Below are 23,340 nucleotides of genomic sequence, written 5' to 3' on the forward strand. Positions count from 1 at the left end.
TGCGTGTGTCTTTTCTCACGGTTTATCACGGTGTACCTGTTTCTAGTGAAACGCTGTGATTGGTCGACGCGTAGTTTCCCTAGCGCGCCGACCAATCACAGCGCTCCATCGATCGCCTGATCCTGAGTTGGTAACAGACTATGTGACTCGTACTACTGCGTACTACCAGAGGACACGACGAGCACGCGGTTCGAGTTCGAAACGAAAATGTCGAGGCATCCGTGCGTCGTAGCCGGTTTCTCGTGTCGAATTCGAGGATTTGAGACGGTCGGGAATGTCGTGGACTATCTCGCGAGTGTCCAGTGCGCAGAAGAATGACTCGACAACTACTGCGTACTACTAGAGGTCACGGCGAGCACGCGGTCCGAGTTCGATACGAAAATGTCGAGGCATCCGTGCGTCGTAGCCGGTTTCTCGTGTCGAATTCGAGGATTTGAGACGGTCGGGAATGTCGTGGACTATCTCGCGAGTGTCCAGTGCGCAGAAGAATGACTCGAGAACTACTGCGTACTACTAGAGGTCACGGCGAGCACGCGGTCCGAGTTCGATACGAAAATGTCGAGGCATCCGTGCGTCGTAGCCGGTTTCTCGTGTCGAATTCGAAGGTTTGAGACGGTCGGGAGTATCGTGGACTATCTCGCGGGTGTCGTGGACTATCTCGGAATTATCGTGGACTATCTCGCATCCGCTATCGTCAGAACGTGAGATCCGCACCTCGCGCACGTCTTCTCCGTCGCGGCTGAGACTCTCAACGTGTTTCGAGTGATTGATTTAAAGAACTTGAGAAAGACAGTGCAGGATTTAAAGAACTTGAGAAAGACAGTGCGGGATTTAAAGAACTTGAGAAAGACAGTGCGGGATCTAAAGAACTTGAGAAAGACAGTGCGAGATTTAAAGAACTAGAGAAAGACAGTGCGGGGAACGTTTCATATCGCGACCGCGTTTCGTTCGCCGCTTGGTGCAAGAGCAAGGATCAACCCGACTTCCCGAGGACATCCTGAGAGGAGGAGGAGGCCCAGGAAGGGTATCCTGCCCCGGCGGAGCAACCCCAGGGTAAATATAAATTTGTCTTTGGAATAAAATGCTTTGAATGTGATATCTACAAAATAATTCTTTAATTTGTATGTTTCAGATCAAGAGAAACTCCGCTGCTTCGCATCGTTTAATGAGAACTTAAAGTGCCGTGCGCCGATATCAGTCATCATACGAACCGCAGCCGGTTCGTCGGTCGTTTCGGGAGTGCCGCTAGTTTACGGACGTTTTATTATACGATTATTTTTTACGGAAGTGCGTTCGCGAGTTACTTGTGCGCGGAAGGATGGCTCGTCACGTCCCATCTGAGAGGATGAGCAGGCCCACCAGGAGGCATCATGCATCGGCGGAGCAACTTATAGGTAAGCATGAATTTTATTAAATTATATCTTTATTAAAAAAAAATTTTTATCTTTTTTTTTTTATTAATCTTATTAATTTTTCGGCACGTCTACATTAATATTTTCCTTTTTATGTTACAGCCACCGGCAGAATTTTACAACTCCGCTGTATGCAGATTGGGTAAGCCAGTAACTTGTTTTCAGGATTTTCTTTTTCAGGTGTCGAAAAATAACGCGCGCAAGTGTTCAATAATTTTCGCGAATATAGAATCACGGTCGCGTTCGCGAGTGACTTGTGCGCGGAAGGAGGACTCGTCACGACGTCCAAACTGAGAGGAGGAGCAGGCTCAGGATGGGCATCCTGCATCGGCGGAGCAACTTTTAGGTGAGAATAAATTTTTTAAATAAAATATTTATTTAAAAAAAACTTTACCTTTTTTTTATTAATTTTATTAACTAATATACTGGCATGTCTACAATAATATTTTCCATTTTATGTTACAGTCACCGGCAGAACTCATCAACTCCGCTGAAATTCATGCAGGTTGGTAAATCGCATCGTTCTTTTTTTTTTTTTTTTATCGAGGTTTGTAATTGGGGTCCTTTAAAAAATAGCGCGCGCGTAGCACACGCATGGTTTCTTCTAGTCAATAAAAAAAAGGTATTGTCAAAGTATCAAAATTTTTAATAAAAAACTGACAGAATACTTTATATTAACATTGATATTCATTTCATAATTTAGCTTAGTATAATTGTAAAGAATTTATAATTATGTTACATTATTTGAAAAATGCACTTATCTAGCTTGTTTATATTCTAACTTATTACAAATCTCGTAAATATTCAAGAGCGTTTAGCTGTCTGGTGATATGTCTTGAATATCATTTGACCACTTTAACGCTGCCGATGTCTTAACTTCCTCTACGGGATTTCCACCTTCAGGCGCTTGCCTCGATACTCCAGGTGTAGATACTTCAGATGAACTAGAGCAATAATTATTTATTTTGACCTCGGCTTGCACAGACGATCTGTCAAGTGACATAGCAGCTATCGATTCCGCATTAATAGCTGATGTCAAATGATTTTCCCCTGATTTGTAAATGACAGTCATATCAATACTGTTATCGACATCTTCTGATATATCCGAAGATGTTAAGTCAAGAAGTTCTTTCTTATCAAGTTCCAAAACAGTTGCTTGATTTCTCCGTTGCACTCCATTTTGAAATAAAGTATTTTTCTCCTTCGAATGATCAGCATTACTGTCGTGCATTGCCATATCAAAATTCCTTGCGTATCGATTATCTAGTTGCTCCACAGTTTCTCCTTCCAGTGATACAGCAGCTGCAAGTTGCAAATCTGATATCAAATGCTGGTACAAAAGTGGATTGAATATATTATCTAGATCCATATGGCGTATATTACAAGTTATCAAATAAGTCGTTAATTCATCACAGGTTGCGCTATCGTCATTTTCTTCTGTAACTAATTCTTCAAGTATCAGTGTTGATATTTTATTACGAGATGATTCGACGGAAATGTTTCCTCCAGCGATTGGTTTGGAAGTAAAATCTGTCGTATTAGAAGAAACGTCTTGTTGATTATCGCTTTGCACAAGCATCGTAGAAGTACCGATGTCACGGCCATTTTTATCTTGTTTCTTGTCTTGCAAATGATTTTTACGCTCTCGTAAACTCGTAAATAATTCTAGAATACTTTTTCTTATTGGCAAAGTCACTTCTGAGGATGATCTGGGAGGCAAAAAAGATAGCTTGTCAAGTAAGTGATTTATATGTGCTTTAGTACCTTGCACGGGATATTCTGCATTGCTGTTTGATAAATAATTGTGCATTGAGCTGTGCTGATTTTGATACTGGTTGTGATAACAGTCCGGACGTTGATTTAAATGTTTATTGGAATTTAAATATTCGATATCGGTCGCTTTGGAACTTGGCGCCGTATTTTTGTTATACATTGATTCGCATTGCACATTACTGTTACTGCTTGTAATGGAAGTAGTTTGTTTCTCGTCATATATGTTCTGATCGTTTTTCTGTATTTCATATTGTCTTGGTAATTGTGATATTTCATTATTAGAATATTCAGAGACTGTAGATTGCAAATACTGCGTCGTCTCAATGCTTCCGTCGTTAATATTTTCATTTTCACTGTTTAAATCGACAATATCAAAATCATTATCAAATTCATCGTCAAAAGCCGTATTTGTGACATCGCGCAGACGTGACTGTAAACGTTGCGTGATCTCGTTTAATTCAGTCAATTTTTTCCTGTAACAGACATCGATTAGAATTAAATCTGTATAAAAAGAACAAGTAAAATAATAATAAACAAAGTGATTGTAATAATTTTGGCATTACTTACTTTAAAGACAATGATAAGAATGACATAGAAACATCTTCTAGACCGTTATCTACATTTAATTTACAATTTTGTACACACTCGTCATCATTCTTATTTGCATTTGACAACTTTTCACATACATTTAATCCTGCATTAGTGTTAGGTTCATTATATAGATGTGGCCAAGTTGGCTGTGATAAATTAGTATCAGTTGGTGCAAACTTTCTCAACGGCGATAAATTGTCCAGAGGTGTTATATTTATCTAAAATAAAAACCTTTAAGTGTACACATTGTTGACTTTTAAAAAGCAAAAATTGTCACGAGATTTTACCTTAATTTGCCCATTGCATTTTCCGCTAAAATCCATAATATGAAACCATCCTGATACCGTGGGAAATCCAGCCATTAAAACAGAAAGATCGATTGCAGAAAAACCAATCACAATGTCTCTTTTTAAATTTATGTCTTTACATGCATCTGGATTAATCAAATGCCACACTTTGAAAATTAATCTTTTTTGATTCTGAAAAAAAAAATATATATAAATAAAATATGTATTAAAGCCATTTTAAAATTTATATGAGAGATCACAATTAAAGCGTATTTATAACATAAAATTACTTACATTTAAAAGTAAATCTGTTGATAGTTTTACATCGCACCTCCAATTCCATTTTGGATTGCAACTATATGGAAATACGTTTGTAGCTATATATGAATTTAATTCATCGGTAGAATCGAGATTATTAGTTACATTTTTAAAAGTAATGTATGTACTTGGTTCTATTAATTTGTTTGATTCTTCGATCATTGGCAAATGTAGTGCACATTCGATTTCAACAATAGATCGGAAAAAAGGATTATTAATATTTGATTTAATTTCTTGTATACTCCTTTCCGTTAAAGATGAATTTGAAGGATTATTATAAACGTTATTTTGCTGTTGATCCGAATCTTCAACATATTCAGCACCAACGCCAACACTTCTGTACATTTCTGTAGGCAATCGCAAATCATTTTTTGGATTGCAACTATCGTTAACATCCGTGAAACTGTTACTATCCAACATATTTAAGCATAATTTTTTATGCGTTTCTTCTTCATCTACTCGGTTCGCCTCTATTTGAGTCGATTGACTGAGCTGATTATTTTTATTATTATGTAATACATTTGTCAAACAATCAACTAAAGTACGTAACGTTAACTGCTCCGAAGGTACCGGTTCTTGTGTTGGTTTCTCTGAGCTCGTATCCTTTAAGTTCGTAATATTTGTTTGACTTTCTTGAGTCTTATAATTAGACGCTGAGTCTTGATTAGATACATTATAAACATGATAAGCAAAGTTATTACTGCGAATAGATCCTTCAGAATTGAAGTTTGACACTTCAGGAACATTAAATTGTAAATTCTCTTGGCCACTTGTTGCATTATTAGTATTGTCAGAAACGTAGCGATAGCTATGATCCATTCGCGATATTTCACTAATATTCTTCAGACCTCTTGATACTTCTAGTAGTGAAATTTGTTCTGCGGTACCAAGTGCGACCAGTGCAAGCAACTTTCCACATAGTTTTCCGCTTACTGGATCGTTAATATTAACCCAATCATCTACACTTATTACAGGATACTGTGTAAAAGTAAAATTATAGAATTAAAAATTTTAATTAATATTAAATTATATTATACAGGTGCAAAATTATAATTACCTTCGATAATAGTAAATGGGGTAAACCAAGTGGATCGCTATATACGTCATATAACTGATGAACAGGCAGTTTTGCTATTCCTAACAAATTATCTGTTCCACTATTCTGTTGATTATATACCTCTACGATTATATAATTATCTTTGACTCTCTCTAATAACTCTGGACCATGAATTAAAGGTATTAACTGAAACGAATATTTTAAGATAAAAAACTCATTTTCGTGTAAATTAAATAACTTTGTTAAAAAAATTTTTACCTGGAAAAAGTGATAAAATGGATTTGTTGTATTATTACAAACTTGACTTATTGCTTTGTCTTCTCTCCAAAATGCTCTACATATTAAATAAGTATTAGATTCCGATAGATCTCTACCCTCAGCTACATATATTAAACCATGAAGTGAAATCTAAAATCAAATATAAATAATACAATAATTTATACAGACTATTATACCACTTAAATATAATAAATAGTAAAATGTAATTATATTTATACTAAAGCATCTCGGCATTTATTCCTCCTCCAGAAAAAATGTTTTGTTATTTAAAATTACCTTATCTTCAGTATCACTTTCTATACTACATACATCGATCTTTTTATTATCTAAACTTTTTTCTTGATGCTCTGCTATATCTTTTGCAACAATTATATTTTTATTGTTATTATTAGTTAAACGCTCAAGTTGTCTAGTAGATGACACTTTGCGATTAGATTTGGAGGAATGTGTCCCTGTTGCAGTTTTATATTGATGATTATCATTTAAATTCGTCAGAATTTTTTTGTTTGAAATAGAAAAATTTTCTTTTTTTGATATTACAGCATCTGAAAAAAATTTAATATTTAAATAATTAACAAAACATATAATTTACTCAATAAAATTATTGTAATATTATACATACCAATACATTCTTTTCCAAAATGAATAAAATCGCAGCCTAATTCTATTATAACTTTTAATTCACCAATTTTGATGCCCTTGTTCATAATCGTTATACATTGGATGCTACTTAAGTTTGTGATACTTGTAATATCACTGATATTCACAGAACCAAATCCTAATTCAGTTGGAACTTTTTGGTTGCAATGTTTCACAAAAACTTTAAATCTCAAAACAAGGTTTTTTTTTATATTATGTCTTGATATATTATAAATACCTTCAGAGTTAAAGTTAACAACTGTAAAAAATGAACACATTCACTCATTTTCAAACAAACACTTATTATAATTTAATTAAAAATAAAGATATTAAAATAATTTTTTAACAAAAATGTAAACATACCTTGACCGACTTGTTTTTTAGCACATGTTCTTAAAAACTTAGTTTCTCTACTAGGTTTGGTATTAATTTGTTTTATAGGTTTAAATGTCATATCATACTGAATAAAATATGTTAATGACAATGATGAATTATCTGTATTTAAGAATAAAATTAAGACTTATTAATATATATTTTTACAAAATTTGGTTATTGTAAATTAAAAAAAAATTACATACACTGTAAACGAGTGGATTTTGCACGTCTATATCCCGCAGGTGTCAATGTAAAGGTTTCGATAAAAATTCTAATGCTATTTAAATGATCTAGAAGATGTATTCCTGAAATAATATAAACTCATATAGTATAATCAAAGCTGTAAAAAAAAGTCATTACAATTAAATTACGATTATTTGTAATCAAAAAAACATGATTACAATTATAAGGCGAAGTAATTATTATTTTACAAACCTTGCAATTCAGTATAAGTTGTCTTTTTATCTTCTAATGCATTTTCTGTAGATTCTACTTGCATGGGCAAATTTTTATTCAATTCAGTACTTCTGTTATCATGATCAGTTGTAATTATTTTAGATGTCAGATCTATAAAATTTGAATTTGAAGATATTAATTTCAATATATTCAAGATTTTATTTTCTTCTGAAGGGGTCATATCCATTCCCAAAATATACTTGTAAAACTTTTCCTTGTTTTCTGGTAAAGAATTAAAAGGTAATTCATTATCCGATAAAATTTCATTTAGAATTAAAGAATCTTCTTTACAAGATTTTATTTGTAAAGAATCTTCTTTATTTGTTTCTTTTAATATTGCTTCTCTCAGACATTGTGCTCTGGTAACAATCTGAGGAATTAATTTGTTTATTACTAATCTATTTGCAATTTTCTTAGGTTCTTGAAATTCTTGTCTCTTAGTCTTAAGAACAGACCTGTATGTATCATTTTTATTTATTTTATCAGATTTTGTCTCTTCAATGTCATCTATATTGCTATAAAATTTCATTGGCATCTTCTCATTGTATTGTAAATTGTCTATATCAAACAGCAAAACATCCTTATCTTCTGTCTCACCATACTTGATTGTTTCCATTTGATAGCTTTTCAGATTTGACAGCTTTGTTGAATACATCAATTCCAAAGAAACATATAGCTTTCCCATCTTATGTCCACTACTATTTAATATTGGAATAAATTGAGAATAACGTTCATATGAAAAAATCTTGGACAATCCTTCTACATATCCTCTGCCAACTATCTTGTAAGTATTCTCAGCAATAATTGTCAGTTCTATTGCATTACAATTTTTAACATAGTCTTTAAACAATAATAAGTTTGTCCTTATGGCGTATACTTGGCTTATATCCTCAATTGTTCTTTCCACTCCTATGGAATTATCTCTTGGTCTAAAAATATAAAAATTTACACAACCAAAGGCAATAAGATATTTTTCAAACGTCAAAAATAAAACTCGTAATTAGATTATTTTGTTGCCATTAGTTTATTATAAATCTAGTGGTTGCAATCAAAATTATTGTAAATTTACCTGAACTGCGCGTTATCACGTTCACCCCACCAGGAGGCTAACACTGTAACATCTCCTGGGTTTGTTTCAAACCAGAAAACCTCACTGACAATAAGTCTTAAGCTGCCGCGAAGCTTGCCCTCGACCAACGGTGGCAAGGATCTGCTTATCTGCGAATCCATCCGTTCTTCGCGAGACAATGCATTTAACAATTGATTTTCCACTTGTCCGCCGAGGAGTTCAAGTTTAGGGTTTAGGTTAAGGCCTCGGTAAAAGTTCGTAAAGGCCACGACGCACGGGAGAAACGTACGGGCTGTTTCACACAAACTACTCGCGACGGAAGTCGCGCAGCGGCCAATTATAACTGGCGTCGATAATCAACCGTTTTTGCCGTGATCAATACACCGAAAAAAGAAAAAAAAAACCGTGCAACATCACCCTGACACACATAAAGCTTGTCGTAGTAAAATAAAGCCCACGTTTTCTCGCACGACGATTAATTGCAATTTCACGTAAGTGCACGGTGCCCACGCATGCGCGAAAGTAATCGCGCGGCGTCCACGGCGCGCCACTCAGCGCCGGTACGCTCGTAAAATCTTTGACAAATTTCGGACGGCGGGCTCTCGCGAAGACGTTCTCGCCCGCAAACGCGTAAGATTGCTTCGTTACGCTCGCATGTGCGAGCGAACGTACGGCGGCCGCGGCATAGCGAAACGACGGGTAAGTGGCCGACAAAGGAAGCGACGGCCGTACTCGAATCGCCACTTGAGCTACCTAGTGCCGTCAGTCGCCGCGGGTCAATGGTGTTGTCCGGTACTGACGGTTCGTCTGTAGCCGCGCTCCCGATGCGTCCGCCGCGGTGCGTTTCTACACATGGCCGTACCGCTCGGCGGACCTTCACGTTGCTCCGCGGCTCTCGGCGGCTCGCCACGGGTAAATATGCGCCTCCGAAGCCAGTTTTGTGTGCGGCGAGCGGCAAAATGTGCGTATTCCTCGTCGAAATATGCGGGGACCGCCGCTTCCCGCCGCGACGTTGATATTCGGTGGAAAATGACGTGCTTCAGCACGCCTGACCGTCGTTCTCGCTCGTCTAAATTCTCGCACCTCGCGACGCCTTTTTCCGTCGTGATTCATCGTCGACGCGCCGTAACGCCGCGAATTACGTCGAATCATCGTCCCCGAGAGTGATCTCGCTTTTGGTTGTAGTTTCTAATGGCGTTTCTTTGCCGCTGCGCCATGAAATTATTCGACGTGACCGCACAGGCGTCGGTTATAATCGTTACGCGATGCACTCAAGGACGTCGAACTCCAGTAGCTTTTTTACAGGACCTGTGAACCGCAGGCGTTACTCGTATCTTCGTCCGCTTTCCTCCCGACTTTAATGGCCGTTGCCGTTCTCGCGCTAACAATTATTTCGTTTAGGTGGTGTTTATGGTCGTGCCGTTAATTTGTTCTTAATTAAAATATACCTGTTCAAGTATCTCTGTATGTGTACTATTTTTAGGATCCTTTTTTGCAGGATTTTATCTCACGTTTTTAAGAGAGTTATATTACACTTTGCATCCACCATGACCACATCCTCGGAAGATGTTCTGATGCAAGTAAGTCAGGTAAGGTACAAAAAGGGAGATGGTACTTTATATGTGATGAACGAACGAATAGCATGGATGCTTGATAACAGGGACACTGTATCTGTAAGCCATAAATATGCTGATATTAAATGTAAGTTATTAAGAAATTATGTTATAAATATATTAAGTATTATATGTATTATGTATAATAATTGAAAAAATCGATTTCTTTGCAGTACAAAAAATATCACCTGAAGGAAAATCAAAAATACAGCTGCAGGTAGTATTACACGACGGTACGTCGTCTACATTTCACTTTGTAAATAAACATGGGCAAGAAGCTCAAATTAAAGACCGTGATGATGTAAAGGAATTACTGCAACAGTTATTACCAAAATTTAAGCGAAAAGTTAATAAGGAGCTGGAAGAAAAAAATAGGTATTGTTTTAATTTTAATTACTTTTAGCAATTTAGTTTAAAATTTTTTAATACACTTTTTACCAAATAATCTTGCAGCAATGTTATTATTAATACTCTTTTGTTTATAGAACCCTTCAAGAACATCCAATGTTACTTCAATTATATCGTGATTTAGTAATTACACAAGTTATTTCATCTGAAGAATTTTGGTCGCAACATGCCGCGGAATATACGCAAGCTAAAAAAATTCAACGTCAAGAAATAGGTGTTAATAGTGCTTTCTTGGTAAGCATATTTTATAATGTTAGATACTTGTTTATAAATTATGATCGACAACGAATCGATTAATAACAAATTAATTAAATTTTTTAGGCTGATATTAAACCTCAAACTGATGGTTGTAATGGATTAAAATATAATTTAACTGTCGATGTAATAGAATGTATATTTAAGACTTACCCAGCTGTTAAAAGGAAACATCAAGAAAATGTACCTCACAAAATGTCTGAATCCGATTTCTGGACGAAATTTTTTCAATCACATTACTTTCACCGAGACCGTATCAATGCTGGGACCAAAGATCTTTTTACCGAATGTGCCAAAATAGACGATCAAGAACTTAAAAAAGATCTTCAAACTGGAATAAATGATCCTTTGGTAGATATTACTTCCTTTGAAGATCAAACGCTAGATGAAAATTATGGAAGCGGATATAGTAAAATGGATAAAACATCGGGAAATATTGTACATCAAAATATGATTAAGAGATTTAATCAACATAGCATTATGGTTATGAAAGCCAGTACTGCGAAACAGTCGATACAAATCAATCAACCTCAATTAAATGGATCTACACCATCCGCAAGCAAAGTAGAAAATAATGATCCAGATGACGGACCAAAGACTAAAAAGGTATAACTATTTTATTTTTTATACATTTACTTGTGGCGAAACGCTATTCGTTAATCTTGATCGACTTATAACTACTTCGATTACATGCTTTTAAATATTATTTACAGCGTAGAATACAAGAAAAGATAATGTACGATGATCTTGACCAGAGCTGTGACGTAAATATAAATAATGGAGCCCCATTAAATCTAACGCAAATAGATCGATATCTACATGGGCCTGTACCAGGATATGGAAATACAGAACCAACTTCGGAAGAATTATTTGTTACATTAAGTCATTTAAAGAAAGAAGCATCTGGATGGTTATCTGGTAATATGTTACCTCGGCAAGCAGCTACATCTTTAGTTAGTCCGGCTGCAGCGGTATCGGCTTTGGGCGAATTAACACCCGGCGGATCTTTAATGAAAGGTTTCCGAGAAGAAAGCCTTGGACGTAAGATATTTTTGAAGTATATTCTCAATATTTAGAATTTCCCTTTATTAAATATATCGATAAGTAAATTAAGATAAATATTTAAATACATATTGTAGAGTTAATACCGAAGGATTTAGAGAAAGAATTACGTAATGTATATGTGTGCGCCTGTGAACTACTAAGGCATTTTTGGCGAAGTTTTCCTCCGACAACGCCACAGCTTGAAGAAAAAGCAATTAGAATGCACGAAGCTTTACACAGATTTCATTCTGCTAAATTGAAACCTTTTGAAGTAAGTAGATGCTTATTTATGTATGACTTAAGCCATACATAGATATATATTTTTACGAAATATATTATGCTATAATATATAAATTTAATTTTTCCCAGGATCGTGTACAAAGAGAATTCTCTGCGATTAGTCAACACTTGACGAGTCATCTTAATCAATTGTTAACTACCGCCTATAGAAAGTTTGGGGTGTGGCAACAGCGAAAAATGCAAATGAGGTAGCCCTTCGTAAAAATCCTATAAAACAGTAACATAAATACAGCAATATTGATTATATATTGCATATTTCTTAATGTTACCGTAATTAGATATTAATGTCAATGTATTTTACATGAAAGGAAAAAACCAAAGCTACACTGGGTGCTACCACACACTATTAATTTATTGTTTATAAACGCGTCTAATAATTATTTTCTTTAAATTTCTTTTCAAGTTCATCTTAATTCAATTGCAATCGTTAATTTGTTATTTCACAACTTTCATTAAACAAATTTAATTTACAATTTACTTATTTATTGTAGATTGTACAATAGTATATTTAAACATGCATAGAATGAATTGTTTTTAACAGTTAAGTTCTAAAAATATCTTTTTACGCTCTAGGAAATTTAATAAATTTATAAATTAATGCAAGAAAAGTGATTTTGTTGCATATAGTCAGCTATTTATGATATGCGACTATTTTAGATCGAGTTACGAGTTGTGAGAAAGAGGCGGGCGACTGCAAATATTGTACGATATCAAAGTAACTGTGATATTGCCACTGTCATCAATGCTGTTAATATTTTCTGTTTTGGTAATGTTTTCGTAATTACAATTTGCATTAAGTGTATTTATTAATTCTTAGGAAATAATAATTTATTACTGTTTAACCGTTGATTTTTTAAGCTCCTTGTTTTTTTGTTTTTTTTAGCTAAGATATCCTTTTGCTACAATTGCGATTGAAGCAGTGTTTTAAAAATTGGAATTCCCGGATATATTCTCGATATATTTTTATTGTTCTGGCTGAGAACACAGTGGCATTGGTATACTTTATGATATCTGCGATATACTCAACTAAGTGTCTTAATTGTTGAATCCTATTTTTCTCTCATGCTACCGGGTAAGGCAGCCCGTGAGTTTTCGTAAATGCCCACTCGGATCTTATCGTAGCAATAAAATTTTGGCAATTGTAAGAATATAAATGGTACTATCACAATAACGAATGATTGTATTCACGCATTACCCTAATTATAATTATTACTCGAGTAGTAATAATTATAAATATATTCTTACATTATAATAAATGTTATTATTATGACAACGAATTTTTAATATCAGTATTTATACTTTCAGCTTCTCTTTTATCCCATCCTGTTAATTTTTATTCATGTGTACGTTATATAACATTTTGTTCTGTATTTTTAATTGTATTAATTATTGGATTTCTTTTTGAATAAATCTATGAGCCTCATTTCGAATATCAATGGGTACGTTCAGCAAATAATCACTCAGTGAGCTCTTACATCTGGTTGGAACATTCTTTAAAATCTGAAAATATCCACCAATCAGGCGCTGAACGCACCCAATATAGGAAGTGTCACTGGAGAGAAAAGGTTATATAGGTTAACTCCGCGAGGTGCAAATGCGGAGCAGAGAGCTAAGATAAGACATAAATCACATTGTCTTCTCATGTCAAAATTACGACGAGCAAAGAAGAGTGCTATACTAAAAGCTGTATATCGATCGATTCGTGGTTTCTATAGAGAGAATAATTTAAACAGCTAGAGTACACAATTATACAAGAAGAGGCAATTGTGCCGTATATCGTTACATTCATGGATGCACATTAAACCAGGAAGAAAAAAAAATTCGTGTGATTGATCGATTGATACGCGTTTTACGCATTATCTTGAGACGACAAGAAGGTAAGTTTGTTACGAAACGCACTCCATTGACAGAGCAGAATGCCGAAGAAGAAGACCGGCCAGAGAAAGAAGGCCGAGAAGCAAAAACTCCGGCAGAAGGAGATCAGAGCTGCGAAGGAGCAGATTGACTTAGCCAAATTTCCTTGCAATTCTGTGATGGCAAGTACTTGGATTGTATTTAAGAGCACACTTTACATCTTTTCTAATATATAACTTTATTTGCGTTGCAGGAGTGTGACAAGTGCAATAAGAAACAAAAGAGTCGTGCCTTCTGTTATTTCTGTCAAAGTGTACAGCGACTACCCATATGCGCTCACTGTGGCAAGATTAAATGCATGCTAAAAACGGGAGACTGTGTGGTGCGTCATCCTGGGATTTTTACCACAGGATTGGGAATGGTGGTAAGTAAATCTGCATGTCTTATCGTATTATAGAGTTGCAATATACAGGGTGTCCCAAAGTCAAGTAGACAAACTTTGGGAATAGATAGAACTTGTTAAGGCAAACAGAAAAATCTTATATCATTTCGTAAAATTCTCAAGCGTTATTGAGAAAAAAATTAATTTGTCTAGCTTAAGCGCGACAAAGAAGAGGCGAGCGAGTGAGCGCGACAGGCGAATGGGTAGGAATAGCGCCGTCGCTTGTCGCGCTCACTCGCTCGCCTCTTCTTTGTCGCGCTTAAGCTAGACAAATTAATTTTTTTCTCAATAACGCTTGAGAATTTTACGAAATAATATAAGATTTTTCTGTTTGCCTTAACAAGCTCTATCTATCCCCAAAGTTTGTCTACATGACTTTGGGACACCATGTATATTTTTTTTCGATTTATTAGCAAGGCATTACAATAAATGTTTTAGGGAGCCATATGTGATCATTGTGAAGCCTGGGTATGCCATGGAAGACGCTGCCTCACCAGTCACGCCTGTACTTGTCCTCTGATGGATGCCGTGTGTCAAGAATGTGAAAGAGGAGTTTGGGATCATGGTGGGAGGATATTCAAATGTTCATTCTGTGATTGCTTTCTATGTGAAGACGATCAATTCGAGCATCAAGCATCCTGCCAAGTATTGGAAGCAGAAAGTTTTAAATGTAGCGATGTTATTTAAAAAAACAAGTTTTATATATTGCATTGTTATTTAATTTTAATTATATTTTTATATTATTTTAAATTTATAGGTCAGTCGTGTAATCGTTTGGGACAATACTCTTGTCTTAGGTGTAAGACATGCTATTGCGAAGATCACGTTCGTAGAAAAGGTTTTAAATATGAAAAGAATAAGCCTATTCCTTGTCCAAAGTGCAGCTACGAAACGTCACAGACTAAAGATCTAAGCATGTCCAGTTAGTATTGAATACGATTTTTGTTTTAAAAATATTTTAAATAAGTTAAACTAATTTTGTTATTTCTTTTTAAAGCGAGAACTCATAAGTTTGGCAGACAAAACCATGGTGGGCCATCTGAATCTGATGACGAAAATGGATATAATGGTAATGAAATTTTCTTCCTTTTTTAATAGAAATTAAAAATTTTTAATATTTGTAATTAATTTGTTTTTTAAAAACATCTTTGAGAAAAAAAAAATTTTTTTCTACGATAGAAAATCGAGAGTTTTGTTATGGGACTGTTAATTATACCAACGACAATGAAGATGAAGATGACGACTATGATGATGACGATGACGAAGATGAGGAGGATACAGAGGATGACGATGACAATGAATCGTCCAGCTCAGAGGAAGTAAAAAAAGATAATAAAATACAAGAAATGCCAGACAGTAGCAAAACTAAAGTTTAACACTTCTTTACAAATGTGTATAATGGCAATAATTCTATAAATAAAATATAAATTATCAAAAAGTTTAAACACGCACAAATATGCGTGAAAAAAATTACTATTTTTGAAAATAAATAATAATTTTAATATTTTGTAAAATAAAGATTAAAACTTCCAATTTTTAGACACTCATAATTAATCTGTATAATCTTTGAAGTCTGGTTAAAATATATATATATTGGAAAATATATATGTATGCGGAATACCTAAATCGAGTATCCAACAATTACTGGATGCAGTAAAAAAATGTGGTCATGAAGAAATAAACGTTGTTTATTGTACATGAATTTTATGCATTTTAAATAAGTCTTAAAAAATCATAATACACAATCTTAACACATATACTTAAATATGCGTTATACACGCAACGTTGTGTATTCAGATGGGAATGCAAAAGTGTGAGAACCAAGAGCATTAACACTAGGTAACAATCCAGCATTTGGAATAATGTTCCAAGACAATGTTAACGTTACATTCTTATTTCCCCTGCAAAAACAAAAAGGTATTCATTATTTAAGAGTTTAAAAATTACCGATCCTTTTTGCAATAATTAATTTTACCTGAGGCCTTTGCCATCATCCCAAAAGTAATATTTTGTATTCATATTTTTAAAGTCAAGTACAGCATTATCTCCACGAAGAACTATTTTATCCCATAGTACTACCTGCCAAAACAAATACAAGATGTTAAGTCATTTTATTAATAATCTATTAAATAGGGATAATAATACACATTATAAATTAATAAATATAAATACCTGATTAAATTCATTATTTTCTGTCTGATATTCTGCTGTGAGATACAAGAATAATTGCTTAACATTCCAGTTAAACAATGGAGTGAGATGTGAAAGTTTTGTAAGGAAAATATAATTTAAAATACATGAACTAAATACAATGCTATTTTATAAAAAGTGAATGAAACTATTTTAATCAACAGTAAGTATTCTTTAATTAAATGCATAAAAATTAGAAATTATATGCCATAGATAAGCTAGAGTAAATATTCAACTTTGGTTTAAAGCAAACTATTGTGTGAAAAGGATATCAGTTTGTAGATCAAAAGTTAAATAACCCAGATCATTCTTTTCTCTCGATGCACTGTAATCTGGTACATTTTTTCTGTAAAGTAAAATATATTTGTTAAAGAAATTTCAAACATTCAGATAATGTTTTAATATTTGATATATTAAAATAGCTCGAGTTTTACGTTTACATAAAAAATGCATGCATAAAAATTTGTTTTCTGGCAAAATCGAGATTCCCACATACAATATGGATCTTTTTGGTACATATATAAATGCAATTTAATTGCGAATACATCTTGAATTTTGTAATAAATTATACAATATGATAAATTGATCGATTTAGGTTTGGTACTTACACGACAACTTTAACTGTGTTTAACGTCGCGTTTGCCCTGTAATCAATAAATACTGTCGAGAGAAAACAGCAGAATGTGAGGCAGGCTGACACGCTTAACGTATATGCTAAGATAGCATTTCCTCGTGTTAGGAACGTGTGCATTATCGTGCCGTCGATAACAGGGAATAATCTTGGTCGTTTCTATCAAATTAAATGAACTTAATCAACACAGCTGTACGGATCAACTAAATTTCTAACCAATGCGCATTGTTTCCCCGTGCTCTCTTCAGAACTTTCAACGTCAGCAGCTCAATGTGATGTGATGGTCACCGGTTTCCGTTCATAAACGAATCCATACGTCGTACGTTGTCGTACTTCGTGGATATGTATGTATGTATGTATGTACAGAATAGCACAAGGGGATCAAACGCAATAGGCGCTTTACGAAAAAGATGACTTTTGGCCGAACTAAAACGAAAATTGGCCAAAAGGAATAGTAGTGTTCTTTGCGGGAAAATAAAGGGGGACGATGCACTTAAACAGTTCTATTGGACACGGCGCAAATGGACGCCATTCATTGGACCATCGTGAGACATTTTCAGAATATTGTGTCCAATCGACACGTTTCCATTTGCACCGTGTTCGATAGAACTGTAGTGCGGTTTGTTCTTTTCAACTGCACTGGTTCTGCACTAGTTCTGGGCGCCGATCATATGACTTTTCTCCTAAGGCAAAAATGTAAAAAGTAAAAATCTAAGGAATTATTATTTTTTAAAGTTAAAAAAATTTTTTAAGTCGAAGTTATCTAACTAATTTTATTAAGGTACTCAGTTCACTCCTAAGTCCGATAGAAACCCATCGCTATATTTGTTTAGTTCGAAACCGAACTAAAACCAAATTTAAATAAATTATACACGCTTATTTAAACATTTTTGATAATTTCTCTTTTTGCATGCCATCTTTTTCTTTAATAGCTGCTGCAAATATTTGTAATTCTTTTTCGACCGTATTGTGTAGAGAAGGATCAATTTTAGCAGCCTTCTTTAAATCGGCAATAGCATTTTCCTTATCCCATGTACCAATATATGCCTTACCTCTTCGATATAGCGCTTTTACATTATCTAAAAAAAAAAAGGAAATTAATGAAATTGATTTCTAACGATCTAATGTTGATAATAAAATATTAATATACCTGGCTCTGTTTTTAAAACTGTTGTACAATGTTCAATAACTGAATAATATTCCTTATTTAACAATTTACATTGTGCATAGTTTAATAGCAATGGCATCTTCTTTTGATTCAAGGATAACCATTCTTCATCGTTTGGTTTTTCGCTAAAAATTAAATATTAATTTATTATAAGATTGTAATAACGTTTTCACATTTAATTACACAACTAAACTTCAAAGACTCACGCTAGCATGAGTTGTTCCAATATCCCAATCGCTTTGGCGTATATTTCAGACGCGCCGTCATAATTTTTTTCTCTAAACAACGCATTTCCTTTTTCTCTCAAATGTGGAATACTTTCAAGCTTCTCTTTTTCCGTCATTTGCCATGACTCTTTCTCGTATTCGTTTGGTAATACCACTTTGATAAGCTCTATAAAATACAAGAATATTTATAATAATTTTGTTTTATAAAATTTTTAAGTTTGTGCAGTCTTTGTATTACTTACCTATTGTAAATTCCAGATCTTGTGGATATTTTATAAGTTCATCTAAATCAGGATAACCGATGCTTTCATTCTGAAGTGTAACACCACAGCAATGATGATTACGCTTCTGTGACTGTGGCTTGCCAGCCTCTCTTAATGTCTTAGAAACAAAAGGATATGCAGTCACTAGCTGAAACAGAATTTATCATAAAAGTATATTCTCTGTTAGATGCATGATTTTAGCAAGAAGAATATTACATACACTTTTATGTATTTTAAAACGAGCAACCTCGTTCAGAGCCATCTTTTGTAAAATTGCTTCCCATACTTCCAATTTGAATTTCTTTCCTAATATGAGTTCCATTGGGTTTTCCATTGTCCTACTGTCATCTATCACTGTTTTTTCAGAATTACATTTTGTGGTTTTAAAATGAAATATAATCTGAAATTAGTTAGAGATAACTGTAACAAAGTTAAAACAAAAATCGTATGTATTTAAAAAAAATTATAAATATATACTTTTGTTCCTGGTATAAAATTAAGAACTTGTGACCCAGCATGAAGAACAGTTTTGACTATATACTCATCACTCATTATGATAGTGTCTGCATCTAGATAATTAAGGAATAAATAATGTATTTCTTGACAGATAATTAATTTTTTATTATTAAGCAAGGTAATAATTTAAAGTGCAAGAGCAATATGCTTTCATACCAGTTTCATAACCTCACTAATTATTTTAAGAATGCTAAACATTAACATATATATTTGTCAATAAAATCAATTTATTTTTAATGCACGTAATTACGCTTTTGTATTTTACGTTATAGTGAAATATATCAGCAGGATTAATTTCATAAACTTAAACGGAATTTTAGACCTTTTAACTTTCAAACGTTGATCGAGAATAAATTCTGTAAGCAGTAACTATAATATTAAAAAAAAACAATCGTACGTACATATGTTATAGTATATTAATCAACGTTAACTAAATCGTGAATAAAATTCTTCTAATTAAACGAGTTGAGATGTACTACTGAAAAACAGCACGTCTGGCTTGGCGTTGATCGACTCCCATCACTACCTCGATTTGCATTCGGTGACGATAGCGCGGTTGAGTCCCATCAGTACTTCGATTTATCGTGTCGCGTGATAACGATGGGATTAAAAAATGTAAAATGTTATTAAATTAAATTTAATTATAATACTTTTGGGGGGGGGGGGAAATTCTTACAACAGCTCAATACATTTTGCAAAGCATCTGTAAAAAATACTTCTTAAATTTTAAAGTTATCCAATTTTGTATTTTATATATTATTGTAATTTTAAATAATTTATTCAAGAGTATCACATTTATTTTCATTAAATGTCAATGATATCGAAGCATTTTTTAACATCAATATTTGTAAATTACATAGCGCTTTTTCCAATCTGAAAAAAAAAAATAAATAGATATAAAATCGTATGCATTACGATGTCGTGCAGTCATTCAAAATAAATTTTGTAGCATACTTTTCTTGAAGATCTTGTATTTCATTGTTAGTTTTTGTAAAATTCTTTAATTTGTCATTAACCGCACAGTACGTTTCGCCTTTTGAGCCAATTAAACTCGTGATTCTTTTTAAAACATTTGAACATTTTGTTAACATTTCCTGAATTTTTTTCCACTCATCTTCTGTATTAGGCAATATTAACCCATTACATTGCAATATATCCAGAGGTTCCAAAAGAGATTGTAATTTAAACAATATGTCTTTTACAATTTTAAATGTTTTATCATCTAAAAAAAATATAAATATGAAAAACAAATAATTTAATACAATTTTAATAAGTTTAAATCTTACCATTACATCTTGTTACTGCAATTAGTTGAGCATCTACTTCTTTTTGTGCCAAACTTAAATTTATTATATCACGTTCCCTTGTTTTAATTTTAATTAATTTTTGCATATCTCTGTCAACCTCTTGTGCCACTGTGGCTAATTGAGTAACTATTTGTTTCTTTTTTTCTTCAGTCTTTTTCTTTATTATAAGATCCATCATTATAGTTTGTAAATACTTATCATATAAAAGTCCAAGCTCTATGTTCTCTTCATGTTCAGTATGCATTTTCTTCTGTTCTTCCAATAGCATAGATGATACATTTGTTTGGTTACATACAGAAACTTTCTTTTTTGATTCCCCTATAAATGACATTAGAGTACTAATAATATACGAGAGCAAATCAAGCAATTAATGAATTTCAGTAAATGATATTCCATCCTTACTACGAAGTTGTGCAATATCGCCTGGCATCATGGTTGCTCTACTGCGAGAACTAATTTTAGAAACATTTGCAGATGTTAGATTTCCTCCAATCTCTGATATATTTAAAATTCTGCGAAAATATGCATTATATTATATTAAAATACAAAAGTTTTAAATTATACAACGTGTAATTAAGATATATATATATATATATTTTATAACCAATAATTTTACTTTGAAGCAGCTCCTAATTTTGGAACATTTTTTTGTTTGTCCTTATTTTCTTCCATCGTTTGCTGTATGTCAGATATCTCGAAGTTAAACTGCTACTGTGATAGTTGTATTCTTCTAACTAACAAACTAATCTTTTGAATTCTAATTCATTCTAAATGCTCTGTTTTTCGCAAAACTCTCAACGCTTTTCGTAAACACAAATATATTATTATTTTTACCTCACAGATGGAGTTAGTGTCATGTTTTCCGAACTTTAGGACAGTCTATCAATATAATCGAAGATCTAACAGTAGAATTAAAAGATATATACTAATGATAAAATATAAAAATATCATACAACGATAAATCTTAAGTCTTAATATTTACAAAAAATTGAAAAATATGCGCAGGTTACAACAAAAATATAGGTCCCACCGAGATTTGAACTCGGATCGCTGGATTCAGAGTCCAGAGTGCTAACCATTACACCATGGGACCTTGTCCCTAGAACGTTCTTGTACTTGATATTGTTTTAAATCTAACAATACATATTTGTAAAGAGTAAATATTTAACTTTTAAAAATAAAATAAGCTTCCTATTAAACAATTTTGTAATAAGATATTTTTCTATTCTTAGATAATAAACAGATTAATATTTTTCAAAATTACTATTTAAATATAATTAATAAAAAAAGGTACATTAAAACTATTTTATAAAATGTACATTTTGTGACATTTATTTACAATTAACATATTTTTATAAAATATAAAATATTTCCTATATGTTACAAACAAATATATTTAAAATAAGAAAATTAGCTTAACTGATTTGTTCTTTTTTTTCTATTTGTGTATCCAAGTTTTTATCATCAGCAATAATCTCTTCTTGTTTTACTGTATCTAGTGCACTTATATTTGAATCATCTTTACAATCGTCCTTATTTATTGATTTTGCCTTAGGAGATATCTAAAAATTTTCCAATTAATGCATTTCAAAAATATTGATAACATTTAACAAATAAAATAAATACAATAATTTTCATATAGTTTTACCTTACTGTTTGTACTGTTGCATATTTCTAAAAGATTATATTTTTTAAATTTATAGTAATGTGGAGCAATAGAAAGTAAGCAAAACCCGCGTATCACTTCAACAATTACAGCTATGTCTGGATTTTTTAAATCTGCTTTATTTCCTGGATTTTTCTTTAATATTATTTCTGCTAAATCTTCTATAATTTCATTTCTTTTAATACTATTATTGCTGCGGCGGCTAAAATTTTTATTAACTTTATTCATAAAATATAAAGTATTAACTTGGTTAAACAAGATACACCAATTAACTTACTTAAATATAATGCTGAATGTTTTAGGTTCTTGGGCAAAATATTTTTCAAATAGATCACTTGCTTTGGTCTTTATATTATCCATGTATGCTTTGCAAATGACTTCAATTGGAAGTAATCTTAGCAAATATCTGGTACATTGCTCTTTAGTTCTGTCTAACTTAGACACAATTTTAGTAACCAACTCTAATGGATTTGGTAAAGTGCTTGATATAAAAATCATATTTTTAACACCTGTATCTACAACCTATACAAAACAACATTAATAAATGTTATTTTAAATAAAATAATTTTAATAATACAATGTTAAGCTAACAATTACAACACAAATATACTTGAAATTTTCGAGAGGGCAATGGCATCTCACGTTCTGTTTGAAGTTCACTGATTTCTTTTTCTAACGCAGTCGATATGTCTTCAATCTCATTAGCGACGTTTAAAGATTTATCAACTTTATCATCGAACGTATTTGTTGAGGTTGATGTTTCAAATTCCTTAAAATAACAAAAGCATATACATTAATAATAAACTGTTAATTCTTGAAAATACTGTGTACAACTTTTGTGCATTGATTTGTATCTAAATACCTTTTTTATGTCTGATTCAGATTTTTCATCGGCAAACAGATTCAGTAATCTGTAGGCGTCAGCAACACAACCTCTTTCGTGAAAATTACATGTGCATAAAAAACCTGTCAATCCAGTCTCCAATACAAATTGTTTACGTTTTTTGTGATCGTGGCGATTACCTGCGTATTTATAATTTCTTTTTCGCATATTCGTCACAGTATTCGTCTCCATTTATTTTATTTAATTATTACGCTATCTGAATCTGAAACCTGCGACCACCGGACCACCACTGATGCCAACTAAAAGAGGAAGGAAGAAGAAAACGATCGATCAGTCGATGCGGTTGCGGTTGGTGC

At 33.0% G+C, this 23,340-nt stretch overlaps 7 protein-coding genes, 1 long non-coding RNA gene and 1 other non-coding gene across 15 annotated transcripts; 3 read left to right on the forward strand and 6 right to left on the reverse strand.

The window, feature by feature from the left end:
• Positions 1-164: 164 nt before the first annotated feature.
• LOC139107780 (uncharacterized) lies at positions 165-1,943 on the forward strand. The gene is made up of 4 exons (XR_011546565.1): positions 165-1,053; positions 1,133-1,394; positions 1,515-1,758; positions 1,878-1,943. It is a non-coding gene; the product is annotated as an uncharacterized lncRNA (long non-coding RNA).
• A 17-nt stretch (positions 1,944-1,960) lies between these two features.
• LOC139107773 (uncharacterized) lies at positions 1,961-8,683 on the reverse strand. 2 transcript variants are annotated; one of them, XM_070665601.1, is made up of 13 exons: positions 8,257-8,683; positions 7,167-8,116; positions 6,935-7,036; positions 6,720-6,851; positions 6,340-6,615; positions 5,994-6,262; positions 5,697-5,846; positions 5,439-5,624; positions 4,358-5,359; positions 4,064-4,255; positions 3,753-3,994; positions 2,796-3,658; positions 1,961-2,714 (listed from the first exon to the last, which is right to left on the reverse strand). In XM_070665601.1, the coding sequence occupies exons 1-13, from the start codon at positions 8,415-8,417 to the stop codon at positions 2,227-2,229; spliced, it is 5,013 nt and encodes a 1,670-aa protein (XP_070521702.1). In that variant the 5' UTR covers positions 8,418-8,683; the 3' UTR covers positions 1,961-2,226. The 2 variants fall into 2 exon arrangements, with proteins under 2 accessions (XP_070521702.1, XP_070521701.1); XM_070665600.1 differs by having other exon boundaries at positions 1,961-3,658.
• A 127-nt stretch (positions 8,684-8,810) lies between these two features.
• Tfb1 (transcription factor B1) lies at positions 8,811-13,160 on the forward strand. 5 transcript variants are annotated; one of them, XR_011546564.1, is made up of 10 exons: positions 9,200-9,217; positions 9,755-9,957; positions 10,043-10,244; positions 10,355-10,511; positions 10,599-11,138; positions 11,246-11,573; positions 11,672-11,847; positions 11,946-12,064; positions 12,534-12,642; positions 12,760-13,160. XR_011546564.1 is itself a non-coding variant. In XM_070665605.1 (9 exons), the coding sequence occupies exons 2-9, from the start codon at positions 9,804-9,806 to the stop codon at positions 12,550-12,552; spliced, it is 1,695 nt and encodes a 564-aa protein (XP_070521706.1). In that variant the 5' UTR covers positions 8,811-8,955; positions 9,755-9,803; the 3' UTR covers positions 12,553-13,160. The 5 variants fall into 5 exon arrangements, 4 of the variants coding, with proteins under 4 accessions (XP_070521706.1, XP_070521705.1, XP_070521703.1 ...); XM_070665605.1 differs by lacking the exon at positions 9,200-9,217 and adding an exon at positions 8,811-8,955 and having other exon boundaries at positions 12,534-13,160; XM_070665604.1 differs by lacking the exon at positions 9,200-9,217 and adding an exon at positions 9,028-9,168 and having other exon boundaries at positions 12,534-13,160.
• Positions 13,161-13,427: 267 nt separating this feature from the next.
• Noa36 (zinc finger protein 330 homolog Noa36) lies at positions 13,428-15,868 on the forward strand. Its single transcript, XM_070665606.1, has 6 exons — positions 13,428-13,912; positions 13,984-14,154; positions 14,611-14,842; positions 14,930-15,094; positions 15,170-15,241; positions 15,352-15,868. The coding sequence occupies exons 1-6, from the start codon at positions 13,793-13,795 to the stop codon at positions 15,546-15,548; spliced, it is 957 nt and encodes a 318-aa protein (XP_070521707.1). The 5' UTR covers positions 13,428-13,792; the 3' UTR covers positions 15,549-15,868.
• On the reverse strand, positions 15,840-17,643 carry Spase22-23 (Signal peptidase complex subunit Spase22-23). Its single transcript, XM_070665611.1, has 5 exons — positions 16,971-17,643; positions 16,633-16,708; positions 16,345-16,431; positions 16,148-16,251; positions 15,840-16,073 (listed from the first exon to the last, which is right to left on the reverse strand). The coding sequence occupies exons 1-5, from the start codon at positions 17,111-17,113 to the stop codon at positions 15,944-15,946; spliced, it is 540 nt and encodes a 179-aa protein (XP_070521712.1). The 5' UTR covers positions 17,114-17,643; the 3' UTR covers positions 15,840-15,943.
• Positions 17,644-17,752: 109 nt separating this feature from the next.
• LOC139107777 (aryl-hydrocarbon-interacting protein-like 1) lies at positions 17,753-19,720 on the reverse strand. Of its 2 annotated transcripts, none has more exons than XM_070665607.1 (7): positions 19,569-19,720; positions 19,129-19,220; positions 18,872-19,051; positions 18,631-18,799; positions 18,368-18,554; positions 18,144-18,286; positions 17,753-18,072 (listed from the first exon to the last, which is right to left on the reverse strand). In XM_070665607.1, exons 2-7 carry the CDS (start codon positions 19,201-19,203, stop codon positions 17,870-17,872), a joined length of 957 nt encoding a protein of 318 aa, XP_070521708.1. In that variant the 5' UTR covers positions 19,204-19,220; positions 19,569-19,720; the 3' UTR covers positions 17,753-17,869. The 2 variants fall into 2 exon arrangements, with proteins under 2 accessions (XP_070521708.1, XP_070521710.1); XM_070665609.1 differs by lacking the exon at positions 19,569-19,720 and adding an exon at positions 19,324-19,548.
• A 92-nt stretch (positions 19,721-19,812) lies between these two features.
• On the reverse strand, positions 19,813-21,320 carry LOC139107778 (uncharacterized). The gene is made up of 5 exons (XM_070665610.1): positions 21,091-21,320; positions 20,877-20,986; positions 20,454-20,792; positions 20,122-20,389; positions 19,813-20,040 (listed from the first exon to the last, which is right to left on the reverse strand). Exons 1-5 carry the CDS (start codon positions 21,144-21,146, stop codon positions 19,944-19,946), a joined length of 870 nt encoding a protein of 289 aa, XP_070521711.1. The 5' UTR covers positions 21,147-21,320; the 3' UTR covers positions 19,813-19,943.
• A 175-nt stretch (positions 21,321-21,495) lies between these two features.
• Positions 21,496-21,567, reverse strand: Trnaq-cug (transfer RNA glutamine (anticodon CUG)). The gene has a single exon. It is a non-coding gene; the product is annotated as a tRNA-Gln (tRNA).
• Positions 21,568-21,792: 225 nt separating this feature from the next.
• LOC139107770 (THUMP domain-containing protein 1 homolog) lies at positions 21,793-23,325 on the reverse strand. The gene is made up of 5 exons (XM_070665596.1): positions 23,003-23,325; positions 22,751-22,909; positions 22,418-22,662; positions 22,123-22,342; positions 21,793-22,036 (listed from the first exon to the last, which is right to left on the reverse strand). Exons 1-5 carry the CDS (start codon positions 23,213-23,215, stop codon positions 21,890-21,892), a joined length of 984 nt encoding a protein of 327 aa, XP_070521697.1. The 5' UTR covers positions 23,216-23,325; the 3' UTR covers positions 21,793-21,889.
• Between the last annotated feature and the right edge of the window lie 15 nt (positions 23,326-23,340).

Source organism: Cardiocondyla obscurior, linkage group LG13 (assembly GCF_019399895.1).
Source record: "Cardiocondyla obscurior isolate alpha-2009 linkage group LG13, Cobs3.1, whole genome shotgun sequence".
Classification (NCBI taxonomy): Eukaryota; Metazoa; Arthropoda; class Insecta; order Hymenoptera; family Formicidae; genus Cardiocondyla; species Cardiocondyla obscurior.